At 38.7% G+C, this 23320-nt stretch overlaps 2 protein-coding genes across 5 annotated transcripts in view; one reads left to right on the forward strand and one right to left on the reverse strand.

Annotated features, from left to right (window-relative positions):
• The window catches only part of LOC124181984 (calpain-A-like), a 49442-nt gene that overhangs the window by 21600 nt on the left and 4522 nt on the right, over window positions 1-23320 (reverse strand). The window lies entirely within an intron of this gene.
• LOC124182700 (calpain-A-like) lies at window positions 272-16183 on the forward strand. 4 transcript variants are annotated; one of them, XM_046570283.1, is made up of 8 exons: window positions 272-399; window positions 12539-12712; window positions 12907-13094; window positions 13222-13516; window positions 14013-14146; window positions 14368-14582; window positions 14778-14926; window positions 15017-16183. In XM_046570283.1, exons 1-8 carry the CDS (start codon window positions 364-366, stop codon window positions 15275-15277), a joined length of 1452 nt encoding a protein of 483 aa, XP_046426239.1. In that variant the 5' UTR covers window positions 272-363; the 3' UTR covers window positions 15278-16183. The 4 variants fall into 4 exon arrangements, with proteins under 4 accessions (XP_046426239.1, XP_046426242.1, XP_046426241.1 ...); XM_046570284.1 differs by lacking the exon at window positions 272-399 and adding an exon at window positions 9508-9694; XM_046570286.1 differs by lacking the exon at window positions 14778-14926 and having other exon boundaries at window positions 15017-15176.

Below are 23320 nucleotides of genomic sequence, written 5' to 3' on the forward strand. Positions count from 1 at the left end.
TTGCTATTTCTTATCGAATCGACAGCGGAAAAACAAGGACGACGATATCAGCCTGTAAACATGTTAACATTAGTAACAACGAAATTAATTACCGCATAATCATCTGGAATAATGACAATGTGACGTGTGTTGCAAAAACGAGAGAAAGCTGATACGCAAACCACAATTAATTCTTATTCGTGGTCTTATCGATTCCCCTGCCTCCCTCGAGATTTGGTGTTTAATTGTTTTTCCGACATGCTGTGCAATCAGTCCTGTTTCCGCTTACAAACTCTTTATAAGCCTTTGGTCTACTCGAAGTTTCTACAGTTCTGTACCTCAGTTTGCCAAATTAAATTCAAATCACTTTCTAAGTCTGGAAATATGAGCACCAAGGATCTCTCTGCGGAAGTTTCGAAGGTATGATCGAAAGTTCAATTATCATCGTTTTACGACGGTATTGCACGATGTTATAATCAGCGGAGTCAATTGTTTGCCATTATCTTGTCTAACAGCTGGTAGTATGTGATGCCATCTAAATGAAAGATTCCTTCACACGATTATATACATAAGAAATTGGGATAATTACACCGTGTGACACCACATCGGTACCCATGAAACGGATGACTATAATATAATAGATTGATATTAGTTATCTTATGTTTCTATCACGTCTGTGACGATATTATGAGTTCAAAAGGGCCCACAAAATTTTGCTAAGCACAGCCATCTCGACTTAGGCGTCAGGCGGGAGAAACGGCTTAGCATTTGAAAGAGTCTACGGGAAGACACCCAACCAAACGGTTTATAATTCCCCGTAGTGATTGTTTAATCATTGTTATGTCACGAACGCCGCATATACACATATATAACTATATAATTATGTACTCATATCATTACTTATTCATATTTGCTTTTAAAGTAGACGAGGAAGCATAATCTTGATTTCACTATTAAATTCATGATATAACTTTCTTATATTTCTGTTCGTGGCACGACCAAAGCGCAGCGACGCAGTCGACCGCTGCAACGTCAGCGTTCCCGCGCCCGCCAGATCCCGGGTGTAATCAACACCGGGATGAGGCGAGCGCGAGATCACGCGCTTCGAGGATGGGCGTCGCGAGGCGAGCCTTTGTCTTAAATTCTAAAGTCAGCAAAAACCTTGCTCGCTGTCCGACGCTCCAAGGGGTGTCGGACGAGCGAGCGAAGGCAGTCCCGTTAGAGACAGCTTAAAAACCATATCTCCGGAATCCGGCTCGTTCAAAGCTGTCGTGTGTAGAGTCATCGGTCTGAGAGTCACCGATGATTAGAGGGAACCCTCTAATTTTACACGCGGTCACCGAAAGCCCCTCGTGTCGCGCCGTTAGTGTTTTGAAATTAGTTAATAAGTGTTGAACCTCGAGCCACGAACTCTTTAGAGCCGTGTAGTGATAAGTGTAGCCGTAATTGTGTGAGAGAGCGAGTATTCGGATTTGTAATCACCGAAGAGTGAGTAGGGAATGAATGAAAACATTAGGTTAAGAACATTTTTGTAAGCTTCCTCATCACCTATTTTCTCTTGCAATTTCCTTGCTATCAATTTCATTAAAAATTTGGTTCCATCATAAACATTTCTTAAAACATAAATATTAAATCCCCCAACCCTATTCCCCAGGATCGCCCTGTAGAGGACGATCACCACGTATCCACGAAAAAAATAAATATAAACCTCTACGGTTATCTCAGAGAGTGAAGTCAGTCGCGTGCGAGACTACTCCGCACGTGACAGACTAAACTGGTGTCAGAAGTGGAATACTAGGTGATTTTTCCTTTGGAAATTGGAATTGGAATTATAATTTTTGGAATTTTTACTCATGTGCCATAACGAGGGAGTCGAACCATAGGTAACGGAACCATTTATCCTTGTCGATCTCCCTTCCCCCGGACTTGTCAAAAATGCCTGACCACGCTTCGGCCAGTGTGGCCGCCGATGTGACGGCCGAATTGATCGCCAGCGTCACGAAGGTGGTCGAAAATCTAAACATACAACATAATTTCGCAAATATTCCCGAGTTCGACGGTAAAAATATGCCGTTGAGAGACTTTTTGAAAGATATTCAAAACGCGTCCACGTTCGTGCCGGCCGCAGCAGAAGCACGATACATAAGAGCAATAATATCGCGATTACGCGGCGACGCGCTAAACTGCGTTTATGGCGAGAGAGTTGAAACTGTGGCCGGGTTGGTGAAATTGTTAGAGAATCGTCTCGCCCGCGGAAAAACTTACGGGTATTACGCGGAGGCACTATCGACGATTAGAATGAAGCGCGATCAATCCGTTGGGCAATTTTACGACAAAGTACGAATTTTGCTTGGCGAGGGAAGAAGCGCGTTCAGATGTCATTTTGGCGTCGATCCGCCAGAGTTAAAACGGGACCCGCTACATTACATCGCGTTGAGTTCATTCACAAACGGTTTGCCTTTCCACATCGGAACCGAGGTAGATTTGCGGGAGCCAGAAACTCTCGAAGCAGCCTTTAAAATCGCTGAAAAACTCGCGCTTCGAGACAGCCGACGGAAAGCTAATGAATCGAGTCAGGGTGAGTCGGCGCGTGTTCTTAACGCTCGCTATGACTCTCGACCTCCGTCGCCGACGGCTTGGGAAAATAGACAATCGTCTACGTATCGAAGCCAGTCGCCACAACCGGCTCGCGGAATTTTAAAACCCGCGCGAACGCCTGATAACCGCGAGGGTGGCCAAGGAATGTCATATTCTCGACCGGCAACGGCTTGCGGATATAAATATTGTTGTAATGAAAATAGAGGTTGCCCGTGCTGCCCGTTAAAGCGTCGGTCTTCGCCGGGGCGCTCCCCGCAATAGTCCAGACGAATAAGCTATAAAATCGACTGACTTCTATTCTGGAATAACGTAGGTTAGCCGATTTTTTTATAGGTTCATTAGAGACGGACGAATATATTTTCACCTATGCCCCAAAAAATTAGGTCCGGATTTGTCCGTAACGATTGTTTAAGCTTTTGAGACCCCACATTTTGTTAAATAACGTTTTTGTTATGGGTCATACACGAAAACTGTTCAAACAAAAGTTGTTCGTCTCATCATTCTCGATAAAAAAAAGTTGTCGTGAGATCAATTTCCGCTATTTGTTTAGTTGGAAAATGAAAAATGCCGCGGAAAAAAAAATTTACATTTCTTGTAATAAATTGATGAATAAACAACGCGTGGCTTTGAAACTCGTGGTACAGGTAATATGAAGTGTCTTCAAAATTATCGTGCAAGGCTTTTTTGGCTGTGTTACACAGTTGAGCGACAATCCGCGACAAGCCAAAATCCGTATATCGTCTGCCCTTTCTTATGTGATTGGCCCACGGGTTGCCATAAAATCATGGAGTCAGTTCGTTACTAGTACTTTCCATAAATGAAAAAAAAAATTCTTATACTCGAAAATCACAATTTTTGGGCGACTTGAAATGTATTGCTTTTAAACAAATAGAGATATCTCCGAGAATATTCATATTATTGTAAATATTATGATGCATTGTACTTGCCCTTTATTTTACGAGTAATTTAAAAAAAAAAACATGAATATCTTGATTAGAACCGGAGACAACGGTGTTTAAGTGTTATTTTGTTTATTGTTGTTGTAATTAATATTGAGGGGGAAAAAAATATCAGCTATCTCTCAACACCCCAAGGCATCACCGTTAATTTTTTCAGATATTTAGGTGCGTTGTATCTAGTAAAAAAAAATTGCTCAACGTTCGTCGAGCGGCGTTGGTCGAAGGAATGAAGCCGGGCAACGTGATGGGGGGGTCGAAGCTTCGCGCGCCCGGCTGTTCTCACCGCTTAATTAACAACTCAATAACTCCGTTAATAATTATCGCACATTTTTTTTTCAAACTGTGCTATTTTTTTCTCAACGATTCGAATCTGTAATTAGATTTTTAATATTTATAATATTTTTTTTTCTTTCGGATTTTAGCCATATTCTTAGGAAATATTACTATAAATAACTTCAGATATATAATATCTGTGAATTTTAAGATAAAATGAATTTAAAAAAAAACTCAATTACGGTGGTGTGAGTATGTATATATACATATATACATATGTAATGGAAGAGCGAGAGAGAGATTCCAAGCGTTATAACGGGTTTTTTTGAAATTTGAAATATGTATTTTCCTCACATGTATATATATATATTTCTATACATTAGACTCGTCCAAAATTAACAAACAAAATTAAAAATACGTTGGGTGATGGTAGAAAAAATGAAACAGATTCAAGCGACAATTATATTTAATGTTACTATACATAAAATAATGGTGAACATGTGACCATAAATATCCATACATATTTTTTCTGCTCGAAATCGTGTATACATATTATTTTATATGATAAAATTATTTATTACATTATTATGTTATATTAACCCGTTATAACGCTTGGAATCTCTCGCTCTTCCATTATATGTGTATATATGTATGTATACATACTCACACCACCGTAATTAAGTTTTTTTTAATTTCATTTTATATTAAAATTCACAGATATTATATATCTAAAGTTATTTATAGCAATATTTCCTAACAATATGACTAAAATCCAAAAGAAAAAAAAATATTATAAATATTAAAAATCTAATCACAGATTCGAATTGTTGAGAAAAAAATAGCACAGTAATAAAAAAGAAATGTACGATAATTGCGATGATTTGTTAATTGAGCAGTGAGAACAGCCGGGCGCTCCAAGCCTCGAACCCCCCACCACGTCGCCCAGCTTCATTCCTTCATATTTCCTTCCTTCCTTCCATTCCTTCGTGTATGACCCATAACAAAGACGTTATTTAACAAAATGTGGGGTCTCAAAAGTTTAAACAATCGTTACGGACAAACCCGGACCTAACTTTTTGGGTCATAGGTGAAAATATGTTCGTCCGTCTCTAATGAACCTATAAAAAAATTGGCTAACCTACGTTAATCCAGAATAGAACTTAATTTTATTCTCCTGGACTACAAAGGGAGCCTTTAAACTGCCCTGGGGCTCGCCCGGCGGAATCCCCTGCGGACCCGACGGGAGCAAGCGAGTCGAGTCGACCCCGAGAACACCAACAATCACATATCCAAGGGACTTGAGAATCTCAAATCGCCCTTCAACGAGCGGCTGCGAAGTCGTTTCGTATTTCACGCTCGGGAGATTATACAGACGTATTGCCGCACACGAACTTTCTTGATTGTTTGGACAGACTCTTCGGTAGGTCCAACATAGTCACAACGGTATGTTATGGTACAATTCGACGGCTACCGATTGAGCAACACTCGCAAATATTCGAAGAATTTCATGCGAGTCTTGTCGGAGGCCATCGAGGGGTAACCAAGACTTATCGGAATATCCGAGAACGTTTTTATTGGCCTTCGCTAAGAAACGAAGTGCAAAATTTTATTCGTCGTTGCAAAGGCTGTCAGGACCGTAAATTGGTTCGAGCAAAGACGCGCGAGCCGATGCTCATTACTGATATGCCGGCGGACGTCTTTGACAAAGTATCGCTTGATACGGTGGGTCAGTTACTTACAACGCCTCATGGCAATAAACACATACTTACAATGCAAGACCACCTATCGAAGTATTGTTTAGCAGAACCGATACCCGATTTAAAAGCGACCACGATCGCCGAAGCTATGGCAAGGCGACTAATCGCGTAATTTGGGGCTCCCCGTGCGATCCCTTACTGATCGCGGAGCAGCTTTTACCGGTAATCTATTACACGAAACATCCAAAATCTTTCATATAAAACAAGTAACGACTTCCGGCTATCGACCGCAGATGAACGGAGCGCTCGAACGGAGTCACATACTGTTAGTGGAATATATAAAACGGTATGCAGACACGTACGATGATTGGGATCGCCTGTTGCCTTACGCGGAATTATCATACAACCAGGGTTGGGCAGCAGAAATTACTTTCGTCATTTCATTACCCGTAAATTACAATTACTGTGAATAACTGTAATATTTAGTAACTAATTACAATTGCGGGAAATAATTATAAATTTTGATTCACCAATTACAGTTAGTATAAACAATTGTAATTTTATGATTATAAATTACAATTACTCGAAATAATTGTAATTTTTTTGCTGTCAATTAAAATTACTTGAAAAAATTGTAATTTTTTTGCTACTAATTACAATTACTTGGAACAATTGTAATTTTTCTGTTATCCATTACAATTAATGGAAATAATTATGTTTTTTTTTCAAATTTCAATTGTTTTTCATAATTTAATTAAACAAATTACCTTCGGAAACGTAATGTCGAATTCTCAATATAATTTCTCCAAAAATATCGGGAACTTCATGGAGCTTACATATTCACATTGACTGGTCAAGCAAATTATTTAAACAAATTAATTTTTCAAAGTAATGTGAAATCCTTGATCAGCTACCCAAAAAACTTTGGTAACCATAGCCCATTCACATATTGACTGTAAAAGACTCGTTCCGATCACACCATTTGAATACTCCAAAAACGGAGTAAATTTATTTGTCTATTTGTTATTATTTCACAGGAATAACGTTAGAGAAAAAAATTCAATTGGACCACATCGTGTGGTTTACAATTACTCAAAAGAATTTTAATAATGTCTGATTTAATTACAATCACTGAGGATAATTGAAATGATTTCTGATTAAATTCCAATCACTGAAAGTAATTTTGATAAACTTTGATTAAATTCAAATTACTCAATGTAATTTTAATGAAATCCAATTCAATTACAATTACTGGAAATAATTTCGATGGACTCTGAGTCAATTACAATTATCAAAAGTAATTTCACTGAACTCCGATTCAATTATTATTACTGAAAATAATTTTAATGGAATTCGATGTCATTAAAAATTATCCTTAGTGATTTGTAATTGTTAATTTTTTATTACAATTTTGCCCAACACTGCATACAACACTAGCCTGCACGAGGCAACGAATTTTACCCCCTACGAAATCGTGTACGGGAGGCTGCCTCGGCTCCCGAGTCAGTTACCCGTGGACGATAAATTATCGACGTATAATTTATGTACCATCGAGTTAATAAAACGTCTCTCTGAGATACGCGAAATGACCGGTGAAAATGAGAATCACGCGAAAGAAACAACAAAAAAATATTATGACAAGAAAGTCCGTCCTTTCCTAGGTAAAGCGAACGACCTTGCCTATGTCATTAAGGAACCTCGTAGGGTAAGTTCGACTCCCAATATCATGGCCCCTATAAAATTGCCCAGGTAACTGACCATAGAAATGTAATTTTGGAACCAGAAAATGGGAAAGGATGAGGAAGCATGCCGATAAAGTAAAACTGGCGGTGGTATAATTCGCTAGCCAGTTTACTGTATTTGTGTAATATATATATATTGTGATATACAGCCGAGCTACGCGGCAATTACCGTTAAGCAAAAGCGAATATGTGTATGAGTGTGCGCATGCATGGGTATATATATATATATATATATATAAATTATGTGTGTCTCTGCATGTGTTCAAAGAATGTGTGCGGTAATAGGATTAAGAGGCTTCTAGAAGACGAGTGCGGGAGTGTGACTCATCAACACCGACACGAACAATGCTGTGCGTTGGGTGCTTCTGGCTTCCATGGCTCTGGCCGACGAAGAACTCGACAACACCAAGGCATATCACGTAACACCGATATAGGACCAGCCCGGGATTTACTATGAGCGGGTGGCCCCCCTCTGTCTGCAACACGTGGACTGGAGGGTCACCGTGTTTGGGGATTTGGAAACTTTCGTTAAGGACCTCTGCTCCGGCCCTCTCTGCTGGTTCAACTTGATAAGCGATGACCGGCCGAGGCACGCCGCCCTGTGCCAGAAAAGGTACGAAGAAGTGGTGAAGAACGCGGAAGAAGCATAACCATCTGCGGGAGAGGAAGAAGGAGCGCCAGGGTCAGCATCACCGCCAAAATCAGCTGAGGCGGCGGTCCCAGCCGCCCCACCAAAATTGATGGAAGCGCCCCTGCCTGCGACGATGACACCCGCGGGAATGACACTCGCGGGGGAAAAGCTGAGACGCGGGGTCTGCCCGACCTGAGGGAAGAAGCCGAGCGGCCAACATTGGGAGGAGTGCTACCTCGAGCGCTTCCTCTCACACCGGAGGCCGGGGGGCAGTAATTGCACCCTCTGTGGCCTGAGCGTGGGCAGCCGACTGGGTCTCCACGCGGGTCACTGCGTGGAAGCTTTCTGTTGTCTCCTCGAAATGAAGGAAGCCCCCGGCCATCCCAGCCGCTCTGCTATCCATCCGTGAGGCCGGACCGACGACGTTCCGACGCCGTCCGGCGGTTCCCGGCAAGGAGAAGGGTGTCCAGACGAGTAGGGACACCAAGGAGAAGGGGGTGCAGACTGACCCCATAATTATTCAGGAAGGTGAAGAAGCTCCCTTCTTAATCAACTTTCGGAGGCTGAGCAAGGCCATGGTCCCCGCGGTTCGATCACGAATCATGGGGCGCTGGATCTTGCTCCAGCGAGAAATGGAGATGCTCCTCGGAACCAAGGACGAGGAACCAGCGGAGGCCGAGGGGAACCTCATTAGATGGGAAGAGCCGTCCGGCGAATCTCCGCCCGCAACATCTCACTCTGCGGTGAACCTTGCAGATGTCCTGCAAGGTGAACCGGAGGTCGAGGGAGACCTGATTCGGTGGGAAGTATCGCCAGGCGGGACTCCACCTGCGACCCCCTGGAAGACGAACCTGCGGAGGAAAGAGACCCCAGGGATGCAGCGTCCAACTAGGAGCGAAGGAGGGTGACGATGCCGTTAGCGAGATGCGAGGCCAACCAAGCGACGAGCCAACGGTGCAGTGACAAGTGAAAGTGAAGTGGAAGGAAATGTGTCGCACAAGTATGGGTATGAGAATATAAAGAGCGCATGTGCGATGTATGAAACCTGTAATTATCAAATAATCAAAAAACATGCGGTCAGGGGTGAGCCGTCGTCCCTCCAGTGCCGGTGTTACCGTCGGCCCGGCGCACCGAGTCGATGAGAGCATCGACACCTAAGGGGGGAGGGATGTCACGAACGCCGCATATACACATATATAACTATATCATTATGTACTCATATCATTACTTATTCATATTTGCTTTTAAAGTAGACGAGGAAGCATAATCTTGATTTCACTATTAAATTCATGATATAACTTTCTTATATTTCTGTTCGTGGCACGACCAAAGCGCAGCGCTGCAGTTGACCGCTGCAAAGTCAGCGTTCCCGCGCCCGCCAGATCCCGGGTGTAACCAACACCGGGATGAGGCGAGCGCGAGATCACGCGCTTCGAGGATGGGCGTCGCGAGGCGAGCCTTTGCCTTAATTTCTAAAGTCAGCAAAAACTTTGCTCGCTGGCGACGCTCCAAGGGGTGTCGGACGAGCGAGCGAAGGCAGTCCCGTTAGAGACAGCTTAAAAACCATATTCCCGAAACCCGGCTCTTTCAAAGCTGTCGTGTGTAGAGTCATCAGTCTTAGAGTCACCAACGATTAGAGGAAACCCTCTAATTTTACACGCGGTCACCGAAAGCCCCTCGTGTCGCGCCGTTAGTGTTTTGAAGTTAGTTAATAAGTGTTGAACCTCGAGCCACGAACTCTTTAGAGCCGTGTAGTGCTAAGTGTAGTGGTAATTGTGTGAGAGAGCGAGTATTCGGATTTGTAATCACCAAAGAGTGAGTAGCGAATGAATGAAAACATTAGGTTAAGAACATTTTTGTAAGCTTCCTCGTCACCTATTTTCTCTTGCTATTCTCTTGCTATCAATTTCATTAAAAATTTGGTTCCATCATAAACATTTCTTAAAACATAAATATTAAATCCCCCAACCCTATTCACAAGGATCGCCCTGTAGAGGACGATCACCACGTATCCACGAAAAAAAAAAATATAAACCTCTACGGTTATCTCAGAGGGTGAAGTCAGTCGCGTGCGAAACCGCTCCGCACGTGACAGTTAACACAAATTGAAATTAAATTAACACATTGACATCGCCAGTAAATATCCGTACGCATCCTAACGTGTGAGTCAAGAATAAAAAACAAAACCAAGTCACGAGATCCAAGAAATCATCAATTTTTACAAACTTCTTCGCATGACGGAATCGCCGCGAAGAAAACTTAAGAAGACCGTGGATTCCAAATTTTATCGAAAGATTCTCAAAATCACGTGACAATTACACGACGGAGCTGCTGCCTAGTATAAAGCAAAGGGATGAGTGATTTTCAATTTATTCATAACTTATCAACTTTTTTCATTATCATCATAAACAATTTTATATCCCAGTGTGTGTTAATTCCGGCGTATTTTATTTTAACTTATCTGTGAATGTTTGAATGAATGTGTAATTTCAATTATTTTGACGATGGACAGGATTTAAAGAGTTTTTATATGTTATTTATATTTTATTTATATTCCCTTTACATTTTATTTATATTTTATTTATATTCCCTTTACATTTTATTTATATTTTAGTTATATTCCATTTACATTTTATTTATATGTTATTTATATTTCATTTATATTTCATTTATTCAATTGATAGTCGAAGTCGTATTTATTATCGTTCTCGTCATTTTTTTTTGTAAACCTGTCCATTTATTTCATTCATTTTTTTTATTTTACCAACGACTCAAATTCTTACCCATCCCCTTATTTACATTTGTTTTTGACCTCCCAGACTAATTTCAATATATGCAAAAACAACAACAAGAAACAATTATTTACACGTCTTGTTTTTGAGGCACCTTCAAATAATGTTTTTAACGATCCGCATTTTACGCACACAGTAAAACCCCGATTAACCGGGCTGCTCGGGATCCGGGAATTGCATCTCATATTCGACAATCGCTAGTCGATCGATCGGAAATGTTTTATAATTCAGATTAACCGTGATTTCACTTGTCCGTGGATTCTTCGGTCCTAAGCAGCTCGGTTATTCAGGGTTCTACTGTATACGTAAAATGAGGGTCGTTAAAAAAATTATTTGCAGGTACCTTAAAAACAAGACGTGATAGAAACATAAGATAACTAATTGCGATCTATTAAAGTTGTAATGAATTTTGTTTATTGATTATAAGTCAAATATAAAAGAAAGGGAAACAAATAGACAATTGCGAGAAATAGTTGTTGACGATCAAAGAGAGAATTATGCATTTATTTGGGTCATTTTGGTTTAATAAGTCAATTATAATTTAATAGTACATAATTCCAAATTTATAGTCCCTGCACGTCGCAACCCAACAAACTTGGTTTGATAGTTTAAAAAATATAAGTGGACGACAGAGGTGCATAAGTTAAAAGATATAAGAGACAATAGTCGAGTAAGAATAAAACAAAATAGTAACAATAACATAAAAGCGGACGGTAAAAGGGTATACATATAGATAAAATCGAGCGGAACAACTATTCGAAGAATTTGAAGGGAGAGTGTTTGATGAGTCGTGTTTATAATTTTAGAATGGTGTGCTTTCTTTATTGTTTCATTTCGTCGTTATTTATTTCATTTGTTACCTGATCAGGATTTGGGTTAATTTCACACACTTTATTATTTACTGACACCTCCATACACAACTCTCTCCTTCTAAAGTCTTAGGCCTACTAATTTGCTGATCCGCTGATCCGCTGATCCGTCCGAATTTCGGTTCTTACTATCGTCTATGCAAATATATACATCGTCACACAGATATCTGTTTTACAGATATCGATATCGTGTCACATGGTGTATAATTTCAATTATTAGTAGCCGTACCTAAAAACTAGTACGTGTTAGAAAAAAATACGTATATGTTCTTCTTAAACGTTATATGAATGAATAAACAAAAAATTTTTAAGAGGGTACTCAATATTAGTTTTTTATGTCACGTAGTGTTATCCGTCTCAATTCTACGCACCAGATAATTGATTTTACTATGCAAGATCGACTGTTTCTTGTGTATTTCAAGTACAACCATCAATTTATTTTCGAATTAAAACGATACTTTATCTACGTTTCGAAAACGAAATTTTCAACCAAATATCTTTATTGAAAAGTTTGAAATTTTTGCACGACAATTTGATGGTTCATAATTTTTGTCCCCCCCCGCCGCCATTAGTGAATTAAGGTAATTCGTACGATAAAATCAGATTGGCAAAAAAATGGACGAGATTTTACAAGCACGAATCAAATATCAGGTGTGATATTTTTACCTCAATTTCTCTCGAATTTCAGGAAAATATATATATAATAGGAAGAAGTTTCTGGAAGGCAATTTGAACACTTCCCTTGTATACCAAACGTCCCTAGATAAAATTAATCTGTAATTCAATTCGTTACCGATTTACTAGGCATAATGATTTCCCAAAACGCACATGTTTCAAATTAATCGCCGTATTTTTCGTAAGAGAGAAAATAGCATACTCACAAGTATTTGCATAATTTTCGATGTTTTTAATGTGCGTGGTATTTTAGTCCGAGAGCATCTTTCGTTACTGTAACGTGAGCGTTGCATCGACTGACAAATTGACCATATTGTTCTCAGATCGAGGATGGTGATGGGAAAGTTCAAGACTTCTATCAAATCAGAAGAGAATTGTGTTCGAAGGGAAAACTGTTTGAAGATCCACAATTCCCGGCAGTATCTGCGTCTTTATTTCCCAAAGGGATTCCTAAGGAGCGTTTTATGTTAAATTACTTGAAATGGGTACGGCCAAAGGTAAGGAATAATCTCGATCGATTGATAAAACGGACTGTTTACTGTGGACCATGTCACTGTTTTTCTATCGTAATGAAATATCGAACATCTCAGGCTGTCCGCGGTATGGATAAGGAGAGATGATTCGGAGTGATTTTCAAATCGAAACAATTTATTCAATTAAAATTAATGTAATTATTTCTACTGACTGTAAGGAAATCACCGCTGAACCGAAATTTTTCGTGGATGGAGTCTCTCGATTCGATATTGAGCAACAAAGATTCGGCAATTGTTGGCTAATCGCAGCAATATCTCGTCTAGCGATGGATCCAAACCTGTTGTTCCAAGTCGTACCTCAGGATCAGAATTTCAACGAAAACTACGCCGGAATATTCCATTTCAGGTACGTGCGCATCGATGTCAGTTACGATACAAGATCTCAAGGATAATTATCATTTGAGAAATTAATCATTCGACCTTTATTCCACGAGTTTCTTGAAATTCCTGCACCGTTTGAACCTGTTGCGCAGATTTTGGCGGTATGGAAAATGGGTCGAAGTCGTGGTTGATGACCGTCTCCCTTGTTATGGGACTGCTCGTTCAAGTGAAAGAACTGAATTCTGGAGCGCTCTGCTTGTCAAAGCGTACGCCAAGTTTTACGGTTCCTGGGAGGCCACAGAAGACGGCCAGTCAACCGAAGCCTGGCAGGATTTTACCGGTGGTCTGACTTCGATTTACGATTTGGACGTTGCACAGTCAATACCTTTTGAAGTTTTACTGGAAGCTTGGGAGAAAAAATTGCTCATGGGATGCGGTACTCCTAAGGTACGGAATCAGCAGACAAAAAACCCTTAAATCCGACTTCGAGCAACAAATGTTTCTTCGAAATGGTGTCATGTCAAAATACCCCCAACTAAATATCCCCTTACGAAATGTCCATGTAATAAATATCCCACTGGAGTATTTGGTATCGGTACACACGGATAGACAAGAAAAATAAATATTTATTGCCCCCACAATATGATATGGAAATAATGATCAATAATCATTATATCTTACTATCTCACGAAAAAAATAAACACGAGCTCACGCTACTGTCCTGGGATAACTGTTATGCAGCCATTGGAAATCACCTCAAAATTGAATAGCGTTCGCCTTTCAATGTTTCTCCTTTACTTTCATAAAATTATTTTTAATGAAAGACCATTCCGTCAGAATGATTTAACATGCAATTTTAAGAAAGATATTTTCACTCATATTTCGTCTGGTTTCGATTATTTCTCTTCTTTTCAACTTTGTGAATGTTTCATTATTCTCACAGATGAAGAAACTTGACGGCTTGTATGGTGATCATGCCTACTGTATTACGGAAGTCCGTAAGTACAAGGGGAAAAATATGGTGAGACTGAGGAATCCATGGGGTATGATGGAATGGCAAGGCCAATTTGGCGATGCGTGAGTATTTAAGTCTGTATTTCTATTTTTTACACTTTTCACAGTTCAGAAAATAACAGCACCGATCCCTAAAATTGCCGTTTTGTGTTTAGCAGACAATTTTATTTATATATAAGCAGACAGACTCAATAATTTTATTCTGAAGCATTTCATTTTCATGGTTTCGATTTTCAAATGAGATGAGAATAAGTCGGTTCGAAAGAGGGCCAATTTTTTTACAGAGATCCTCTGTGGAAAACCGATAGTAAGATGGCAGAGGCGCTGAATTTCAAGCCTGACGCAGATGGCGAATTTTGGATGCCCTACGAACTGGTTTCGGATTATTTTACTGAACTTGAAATTTGTGAACCGCTCGATACAAGCACAAGAAAATTGGAAGTCACTACTTTCGAAGGAGAATGGCAGTACACTACTACTGTGTCCAAAGGTCACTTGAGTACGTATCTTTGGAAATTGATTATCTTTATTACGCAATCTGTAATATTTTGCGTATTGTGTAAGGATGTATAAAGAAAATTTCATTTGGTTTCTGTACATTTTCCCACATCTCGGTCTGGTTTTTGGCTCTTTGGTCTCAATGAGTCTATGATTCCATTCCCAATTCTCTGGAATAGCTTTGCACTATTTCTAGGAACCTTGTGTCAAAATGCTCAATATCGCATAACGTTGGGAAATTCGGAACAAGTAAACGGAAAGTGCACGATAATCGTGGCATTACTGCAGAAAAATCGAAGGTCGAAACGACTAAAAAATTTGAAAATTGGATTTGAAATTTATCAAGTACGTCCGGATTTTCAAGAATACAAACATATTTTTTTTTTTTTTTTAATGTCTGTCAAGAAATTATCACCATGCAATTTTTTTGAACAGCTGGACAATCCTGAAAAATCACCAAACCCCCTAGACATCGATTTCTTCAAAAAAAATGAGTCCGTATCTGGATCCGGTGCGGTTGGGGAGCAACGGGAAGTTCAACGCAAATTTGAACTAGTTCCCGGAGTTTACTGTGTAATTCCTTGTGTCTATCGGGACAGTCACTCGAATAAGGGATCCGAATTCGTGGCCATTTCTGACGAAGCAGAAGAATTCTTGCTCAGAGTCTTCTTTGGGAATTCAAATAACTTGATGTAAATGGCGTAATTTGTGGTAATTCGTGATTGCCGCCGACAGAGAAGAGTAATAATTTTACAGCGACTAACGGAATTCTAAGAAATCATATCTTATTCGGCAAAAACTACCTCACAGCATCCTATCAATCTTAATTGTAACGGGACAACCATGAACCATTTATAACCACAATCTAATAGTTTACTTATTTACAACACGCTTGAATTCTGTAATTATGAATTCAAGTGAAGATTACGAGCATACGTTTCCACGTAGCGTGATTACAGAAACAATTGTCACAGTTGCCATCAGAATAGAACAGCGCCTCCAACTTTAAATGTCTACACCACATCCAAAGCAACTCATGGTTTTCGTCAGCCGACGTTTGCATGGAGTTACCTCGTTTAAGTAGCCAGTTATTCTTGACGAACAATGACAGCGAAAATATGTATTATTTTCTAACCTCTCTTTAGTCGTAAATAAACATGTGTATTTTATTTCTGATCTGTTGGTGTAAAGAACGTTTCTCTTCATACTTGTGTTATTTTTTTTTTTTTTTTAAGAGAATTTTTAACACGCGTTTGGGATGGAAATCTAAATGAGTAAAAGTGAAACGTCACGAAAGTACAATTGCTCCTCATTGTCTGGGCAGCGTGGATTGTTACCAATTTACGTTTTGTCGAGGTGACCAAAAAATGGAATCCAACTATACTTTTGTAAGAATCGAAAATATCTTGTTGTTATTTATCCGATAACCATTTTCTCGCAGTGCATTCGAACTAGGGTAGTTCTTATTTTGGTCATGTCGGAATTTCTTCGCGCTCATTTCCCAAAAGTACTCAACATATACATATAGAAAAAAATTGGCCGCAACCCCGAATTCGTCCGATAACTCCAACACGTCCCGCCAAGCAGTCGAATCTTGAATACGGAAAAATGCATTCATTTGATATTTTGTGGGAAATTTAATGCTATACAATTTTCGCAAATCTAATATTTATCACGTTATCAGCGAAAAACTGCTTTCATTTGCTGGTTATATATAATTAATAATGATAATTTCATTTTATTGGTTCGCATAATCGCACTAATCACGGTAATTAATTCTAATAAATGTGAGCGCCATTTTCTCGGATGACATCATTCATAACTATGTATGTAAATCACCTGTGTATACGAAGCTTTTTGAATAAATTACTTGTAACAACATAAGCCATATGTTTGTTGATAAGCCGTGAATCATGAATAACAGTTCAAAGAATGAAACACATTATTATTCATTGAAATTGGATGTATCAGTCGAATTTGGAATCAAAAAAATGTGCTCGATAATGTGACTCATCTCAGATTATTAATTACTCAACTATCCCGATCAAAATTCACGGTTTTCGATCGTTTTCATGCCAAGTGAATAGTGTTATGGTAAAATGCGCTGAACTCTATTTCGTTATTGATTTTCAACACCTGTTTTTCAATTTTTTCGTTGTGATACGTCTTTGAATGGGCTTTCCACCTCATACGTAAACAGAGAGAATGATAGAGCAAATTTTAAAAAAATGTACCTAATTCTACGTTAAGAAACAAAATTTTTGAGCCATAATAGAAGATGGGCTTTCAATAACTTCTAGTGAAAATAATTCATAAACAAATTTTTTTTTTGGTAATTTTGATTTATTTTTCGAAAAAAAATTAGTGTTCTAATTTTTTTTTAGTTATTTTGATTTATTTTCCGAAAAAAAAATTAGTTTTTAAATTATTTTCACTAGAAGGTATTGAAAGCCCATCTTCTATTATGGCTCAAAATTTTGTTTCTTAACGTAGAATTTGGTACATTTTTTGGATAAAACCAAAAGTGTCCCATTGAACGAAAATTTAATTTTTCGATTAAAAATGGCCAAAGAAGCATCAAGACATTTTTTTTTTTCAATTTTTGTATTTTTTTCAGAAGAAGAATCAAAAAATACTTAAAAATTTTTGTATTTAATTAGGTTAAACAAATTTTTTTCACTAGAGGTTATTGAAAGCTCATCTTCTATTATGGCTCAAAAATGTTGTTTTTTGACGTAGAATTTGGTAAATTTTTTGGATAAAATCAAAAGTGTCCCATTGAACAAAAATCCAATTTTTTGATTAAAAATGGCCAAAAAAGCATCAAGAAATTTTTTTTTTTCAATTTTCGTACTTTTTTTCAGAATGAGCATCAAAAAATACTTAAAAATTTTTGTATTTAATTAGGTTACTTCAATTGTTGTTAGAAACATGAATTTTTTTCGTTAATTTATTCAAAAATCGACAACTCCGGAATAAGAAGAGATAAGGAGCTAAAAATTTAGCTGAGGACTTCTTTCTATATGTATAATAACATACTAAAAAATCATAAAAATCTAAGAGGGTCACCGTCGCAACGTCTTTGAATTGACATGGAATGAGCCATATAGTTTGTTGCCGAGTATCGTAAAATTCATGGCTTGAAAAAATAATAAATGCTAGTTGTTTCGTAAGACTCATCTTTGAGACTAGGTTTCTGGTCTCCTGACCTGATACACTGTTCCATTTAATAAATTTTTTCTTCTTTATGCTGGCTTCGAGAATTGTATTCGGAGCTCTTCACACTTTTTCCTTATCTTGGTCACTTTGCAGGGTCTTCGCACTTATCTCCCCATCAATTTTCCTTGCAATAAGACAGCCTTTTCGTTAGCCTCTTTCGCTAATTAATCCGTCCTTTCATCTCTTTCTATACCTTAATGGGCTGGTTCCCAAAGTATTGTGATATCCGTTCGATTCTTAGCTTCTCGTGAATCATATTTGTGACTCCTGCTGGATGAGATTCTACTCATCCTGCTGTGTCATCAGTCCTTACTTAAGTTCCTTGCCACGCTCATCGAATCCGTACATGTCATGGTATTCCTTGGGATCGCATTGGCCCTTGAAAGCTTAACTGGTTGATAAATTCCCTGAATGCAGTAAATATTGTACTTTCGGGATTTGAGACCAGTTCCTTTGATAATTGAGGAAAATCTTCCGAAAACATTCCGAACTCGCATCCTAATTGCTTAGACCGCACTGAGCCATCCGAATACGAAGTATGACTTCATGATCCGGGTACACTTTATTTATAATTGTTTTGAAATGTCGTGCATTCTCCTTGGGAGGCTTGAAACTATGTCCTGTATTGAACTCGATATTTTGATTATTAAATAGTGCCTGGTAATCCAGTTGACAAGTGGCTAAACCGTCTTCCTTCTCCATCCCCTCCGTTATCAATTTGATTTCCTGCCATGAGTCTTGTATCCATAAAGCTAGTGCTTGCTCTCTTGGAACGTGTCTTTGATTTTTGTTAGCTTGAATTTTTTTTTCCCTTCTAAATGTGGTTATACTTTAGAGCTAGATTCTCTATAAGAAACCCTAAGGTAAGTTCTTTAAATCTATCTCAGACTGTTATAAGGACGCTGAAGTGCAGTAGAGTATTTATCGGCGTAAGTAAGGACTAAGTAGTCCCTTACTTGTATTCCCAACCACTATTTGCCTTTCCTCCGCAAAGCTATGAATCATTTTATTTTTTAACAATCCGTGAATAAGCCTCGAAAACTGGAGAAATTTTAAGTCTTATTAAAAACTCTATAAGCTTATCCAAGTTGACATCATAATAACCCCCTTCTTTCTGTATAAAGATGACTCCTGCCTTGAGGCTTTGGATCTCTGCAATATCCAACTCTAACCGCGGATCCATTACACCATCACAGATCGACTCTCCCCTCCGAAGGCCACTGAAATTTGGGTGAAGTAGGTTCCTGGTCTCTACCCACCAAATTTACCTATGGCCAATCTTGCGCGAATCCTGGAGCATTTCCCAGGTCGTGCTCATACCTACGTCGTTTCTTGATAGGAATATTTCCGGGCGCTCCTTCGTTCCAGTTCTGAGTGTATTCTCGTAGCTTCACCTGTATCAAGTATTCTAAGATTTAGATTTAATATGATATCGGGAATGCAATCGCCCCCCCCCTGGTGTTCCTGCGATTGCTACCCGACAGCAAATGGCGTGCGTTCAAATTTCCGAAAATGATGGTATTTTTTGGTCCTTCTACTTCTTGAAAGAAGTTTCTGAGTGCTTCTTTTGCGATTTTTAACTGTGTTTGTAATATTTAATATTTAATCATTGCTCCTAATACTTCGACACCTGGCGGTGTATTGCGTAGAGTAATCTCATTAAACACGAAATTCTCAAGAATAAACATCAACAATCCTTCTCCATTACCCATCTCTCTGTCTTTTCTGATATAGTAAATGTATTTGAAGTACAGTCTGTACTTGGAGAAACTTTTTGACCTATTTTTAGACAATCATACAACATTACATTCATTTAGCAAGCTATGTAAGTCTAGATATTTCGACGAGACTCCATTTATATTCCAACTAACGATTTCCATTGTTGATTGAGTTGTTTTTTCTTTTAATCTGCCTTAAATCTATTCGAAAACTCCAGAGAACCTTCTGTAACTTTCATCCCCTTCCTTATCTTTTATGTTTGTGGCCTTTCTAATCCTAACCGGCATCCTCTGAGTTTCTTCCATTTCTGGAGGAGATCGAGCATTCTGCTTAGCTATTCGCCTCTTTATTCTCTTTTTTTTAATTCTTCTTTTTCCCTTCACGAATCTATAGTGGCCACGATAGTTTAGCTGGGATTCTTCTATATTAGGATTCTTGAATTCGGGATATGGTGAATTTGTGCGTGCTGCTTTTTAAGACCTTATTTAGAGCTAATGCCTTATTGTTGCTTGGGACTCTTACCCCTTCAGATTTTTCACTGTATTTAACCGCGAGTCTTTGTTTAATGCGCCCCAGAATCTCCTAGCTTACTTTAACCATGTTTCTACTAATAACTTCTTCCTCGAACGTGGATTCCAACTCTAGGAAGGGATGGTTGTCGCTTTCTCTCAGGGCGTGTCGACGAGGAACGTTAGATGAGGTGAACCTTGTTTCCTCTGGTTGCTATTCCTTGTCTGAATTCAATCTGATCACGCCGTCCCGGTCCTCTCCTTCCTTATCTGCTGAGTCCCAGACTTCCAAGTCTGAAATATTTATTCCATGTATTTTGGTAAATGTTTCTTGACTCCAAACTTCAACTTCTTTGAAACTGAAACCTATTGTCTCCGTAAGCTTGGCTATTTCTATCGTATTTGTAAATAATACAGACGGAGTCAGAAGCTGTATGGTTTTGGGTGCAATTCGCACATTTGATCTTCTTCGTGCATTCGTCCTCTTCGTGGATTTTCCCAAATCTATTACACCTTGTTATATGGCTGTAATTGGCAACTATATGTCCGAATCTTTGGCAGTTGAAACATCTTTTGGTCTTAGGAAGAAATTCTGGTACTATCCTGACATTGTTGTAGATCTTAGTCGCATCCGGAAGTGTTGAACGGGTAAACATTTTGGCCGTACCAGTATTTTTTAACTCAAAACCCTGTTCCGATTCTTCAGACTCTACCTTTCTTCTCATTAGTTCTATTTTTTCAATAGTACTTTTTGACTCAACATCAAGCCCCTCCCAAACGACCTTCGCATGAAAGTCTACCGGAATCTGATGCATAATCCTTACATTATAAATCGCCAACGTTTGAAATTACGGCTACTCAATTTGTTCCTATCTGGTTGATGCTCGGACCTCTACAATGTTATTTGCTTCTACCGCAGTATCGAACTGTATCGCAAATTTTTCTTGACCTGCCTTATTCATTCCTTTTATTACGCCATTATTATCCTGCAGCTACTTCTGAAGGTGCAATGGAGGAAAATTGCCCAGGTTTTTTTAACGAGTCCTTGTAATAATCGTGAACCACGAAAGGAGGATTTCCAGAATCATCGTCTCTGTTGATTGTTTGCTTTCTAGTATGTATTGAACTTCAAGTGGTGGTTTGGAGTCCCCATCCTTTGTTAGCCTAGAGTTCATGAATTCTTCTGATTTTCCGAACTGTACCTAGGAATTTCCTGACTCACTTCGGCCAAGTATAGTGCCCTCACTACTATTCTGGACAGAATTTCTCTATATAATTCTGAACTAACCCGATTATATTCTGAATGTCCTTTCGGGAGATATTGAAACAACATCAATCCCTGCTTAGGATTTTTGGCCTTTATTTAAAAACTGTCTGCCCTGCCAAGTGATCTGTTATGTCTGCCTCTTTTTTTGTTCCCTCTGTCTGTAGACATTGTTCCCTGCTCCCCCAGTTTTGCCTATATCTCTCTAAACGATTTGCTTCGAACGGCTTGTGCCTAACAGTGACTTTATTACTACTTATTGCCTTGGAGGTAACTAAACCGAATTGTTGTTAATCCCAACAAAAAGAAATTTAGTAGGACTATGGAAAAATCTTACTGTTGGCTGCTCGGTGTATAAATCGACTATTAAGATCTTACTGTGATAGACATCGGTAATCGGCTTGTGCCTATGTTCATTGCACACTTGTCTTTACCTTAATTCTCTTTGTTTTTACCTGTCATGTACGCGTACAACTTTACTCTAACCTCTTCATCGTTAGACCACGACTTCTCATCTCTCCTTGCTCTTCGCCCCACTTTTCACTGTTGAGCTCTATGTTGGCTACCTGACAGCCCAGCCTCGTGCTTCTGCGATTTTGCCAGTGTAATTTCCTTACACGAATGGAGCCTCTTGTTACGTGGGGGTGCGTATGCAGTGCGGGTATTAGTTAATGATTATACATGATCAAAGATGCTCCCACGCAACGACAATGGATAAAATTAAAACTAAGAAAGACTTACCTCTCGATAAGCCGGTAATGTGGATACAAAGTTTAACCTTATACTAGGGATCGTTGTTGGTCTCTACGTAACTTTCGCCAGGAGGGGTGATACTCGCCAGTTTAGGGCAATACGATATTTTAATATTATTTATGGTGGTAGTTTTCGCTCCGGCATTGAAAAGACACTTCGAAGAACACTTCACATGTTGAGGGTCTTAGTTATATTACGATTTTGAAAAAGGTACGCCGAGGCGATTCGCCGGACGTAACACTCTTTTTTTTTCGAATTTTATATTTTACCCACAGAGAACTTCTTTGACTTCTCTAGAAGTTAGATTGATAAATTGAGTAACAATTAGATTTCATGCTACACTTTATTATTTATTATTTACATGATCAACGTAACTCTCGTTCAAATGATGTCTCCGCCATATTAGATCTTTGGGACAAGGTGAGTTCCGAAATACACGACAGGTTCTCTAACCCGTCTAAATTATATTCAGAAGATCAGTCTTGAAATGTGGTGTCGAATGTGGTCCCAAATTTTGCCACGTATTTAACTTGCCTTCAATAAGTTTTCTTTGTGGGGGCGGTGCGACATCTAGTGGTGGTTCAATAAAATTATTTCACACTTTTTCGTAGATATTCTTAAACTTGTCGATCTAATTCGAATTCTAAAATTGTCAATCAACTCAATTTTTCATAGAAATTAATACTTTTTTATGAGAATTCATGGAGAAAAAAAATCATCTTGTCTGGATCCAAAAATGTAATCATCTTTCGATAAAAATTGTAGATTTTTATAATTCTTCGTAAAACTCATAATTTTCTATGCAGAATATTATCATTTTCGACTACTTTTCATAATGTTTTACAGTTATTGACGATTTCTTATGATTTTCGAACAATTCTTACAAGTTTTAACGAACTGCAATTTACGTTTGGCGTGAAAATTATTTTCATCTTAGCGATTGCGATTTTCTTTTACAATGATTATACGTTTAATCTCCAGTCCCTTTTCCGGTCTGGTGTTACTTATAATCTTGTGATAAGCTTTGCAGTTCCGCAGCCTCGCTGAATTTCTTCGCAGAGTCCATCCCGGAGTCGAGAATTAGAGTAGAGGAACAGAAAGCTCAATAAAATACATTAAAGAGGTTGGTGAGTAGTGAAACGATACTTTATAGCTTATTTTATTGGGACATAATTGCATGTTGGAAATTTATGTCATTCACATTATTCTAAACGACAATGATTTTCCCGAAAATTTAGAAAAAACGAATACGAAAATTAGAAATTAGAGTTTATA

The sequence above is a fragment of the Neodiprion fabricii genome, chromosome 5, assembly GCF_021155785.1.
Source record: "Neodiprion fabricii isolate iyNeoFabr1 chromosome 5, iyNeoFabr1.1, whole genome shotgun sequence".
Lineage (NCBI taxonomy): Eukaryota > Metazoa > Arthropoda > Insecta > Hymenoptera > Diprionidae > Neodiprion > Neodiprion fabricii.

Coding starts and splice junctions, on each gene's coding strand:
- LOC124182700 (XM_046570283.1), top strand. CDS start 364: ATGAGCACCAAGGATCTCTCTGCGGAAGTTTCGAAG. Junction 14,147..14,367: donor CAAGGCCAATTTGGCGATGC/GTGAGTATTTAA, acceptor ATTTTTTTACAG/AGATCCTCTGTGGAAAACCG. Junction 14,583..14,777: donor TGTGTCCAAAGGTCACTTGA/GTACGTATCTTT, acceptor CACTATTTCTAG/GAACCTTGTGTCAAAATGCT.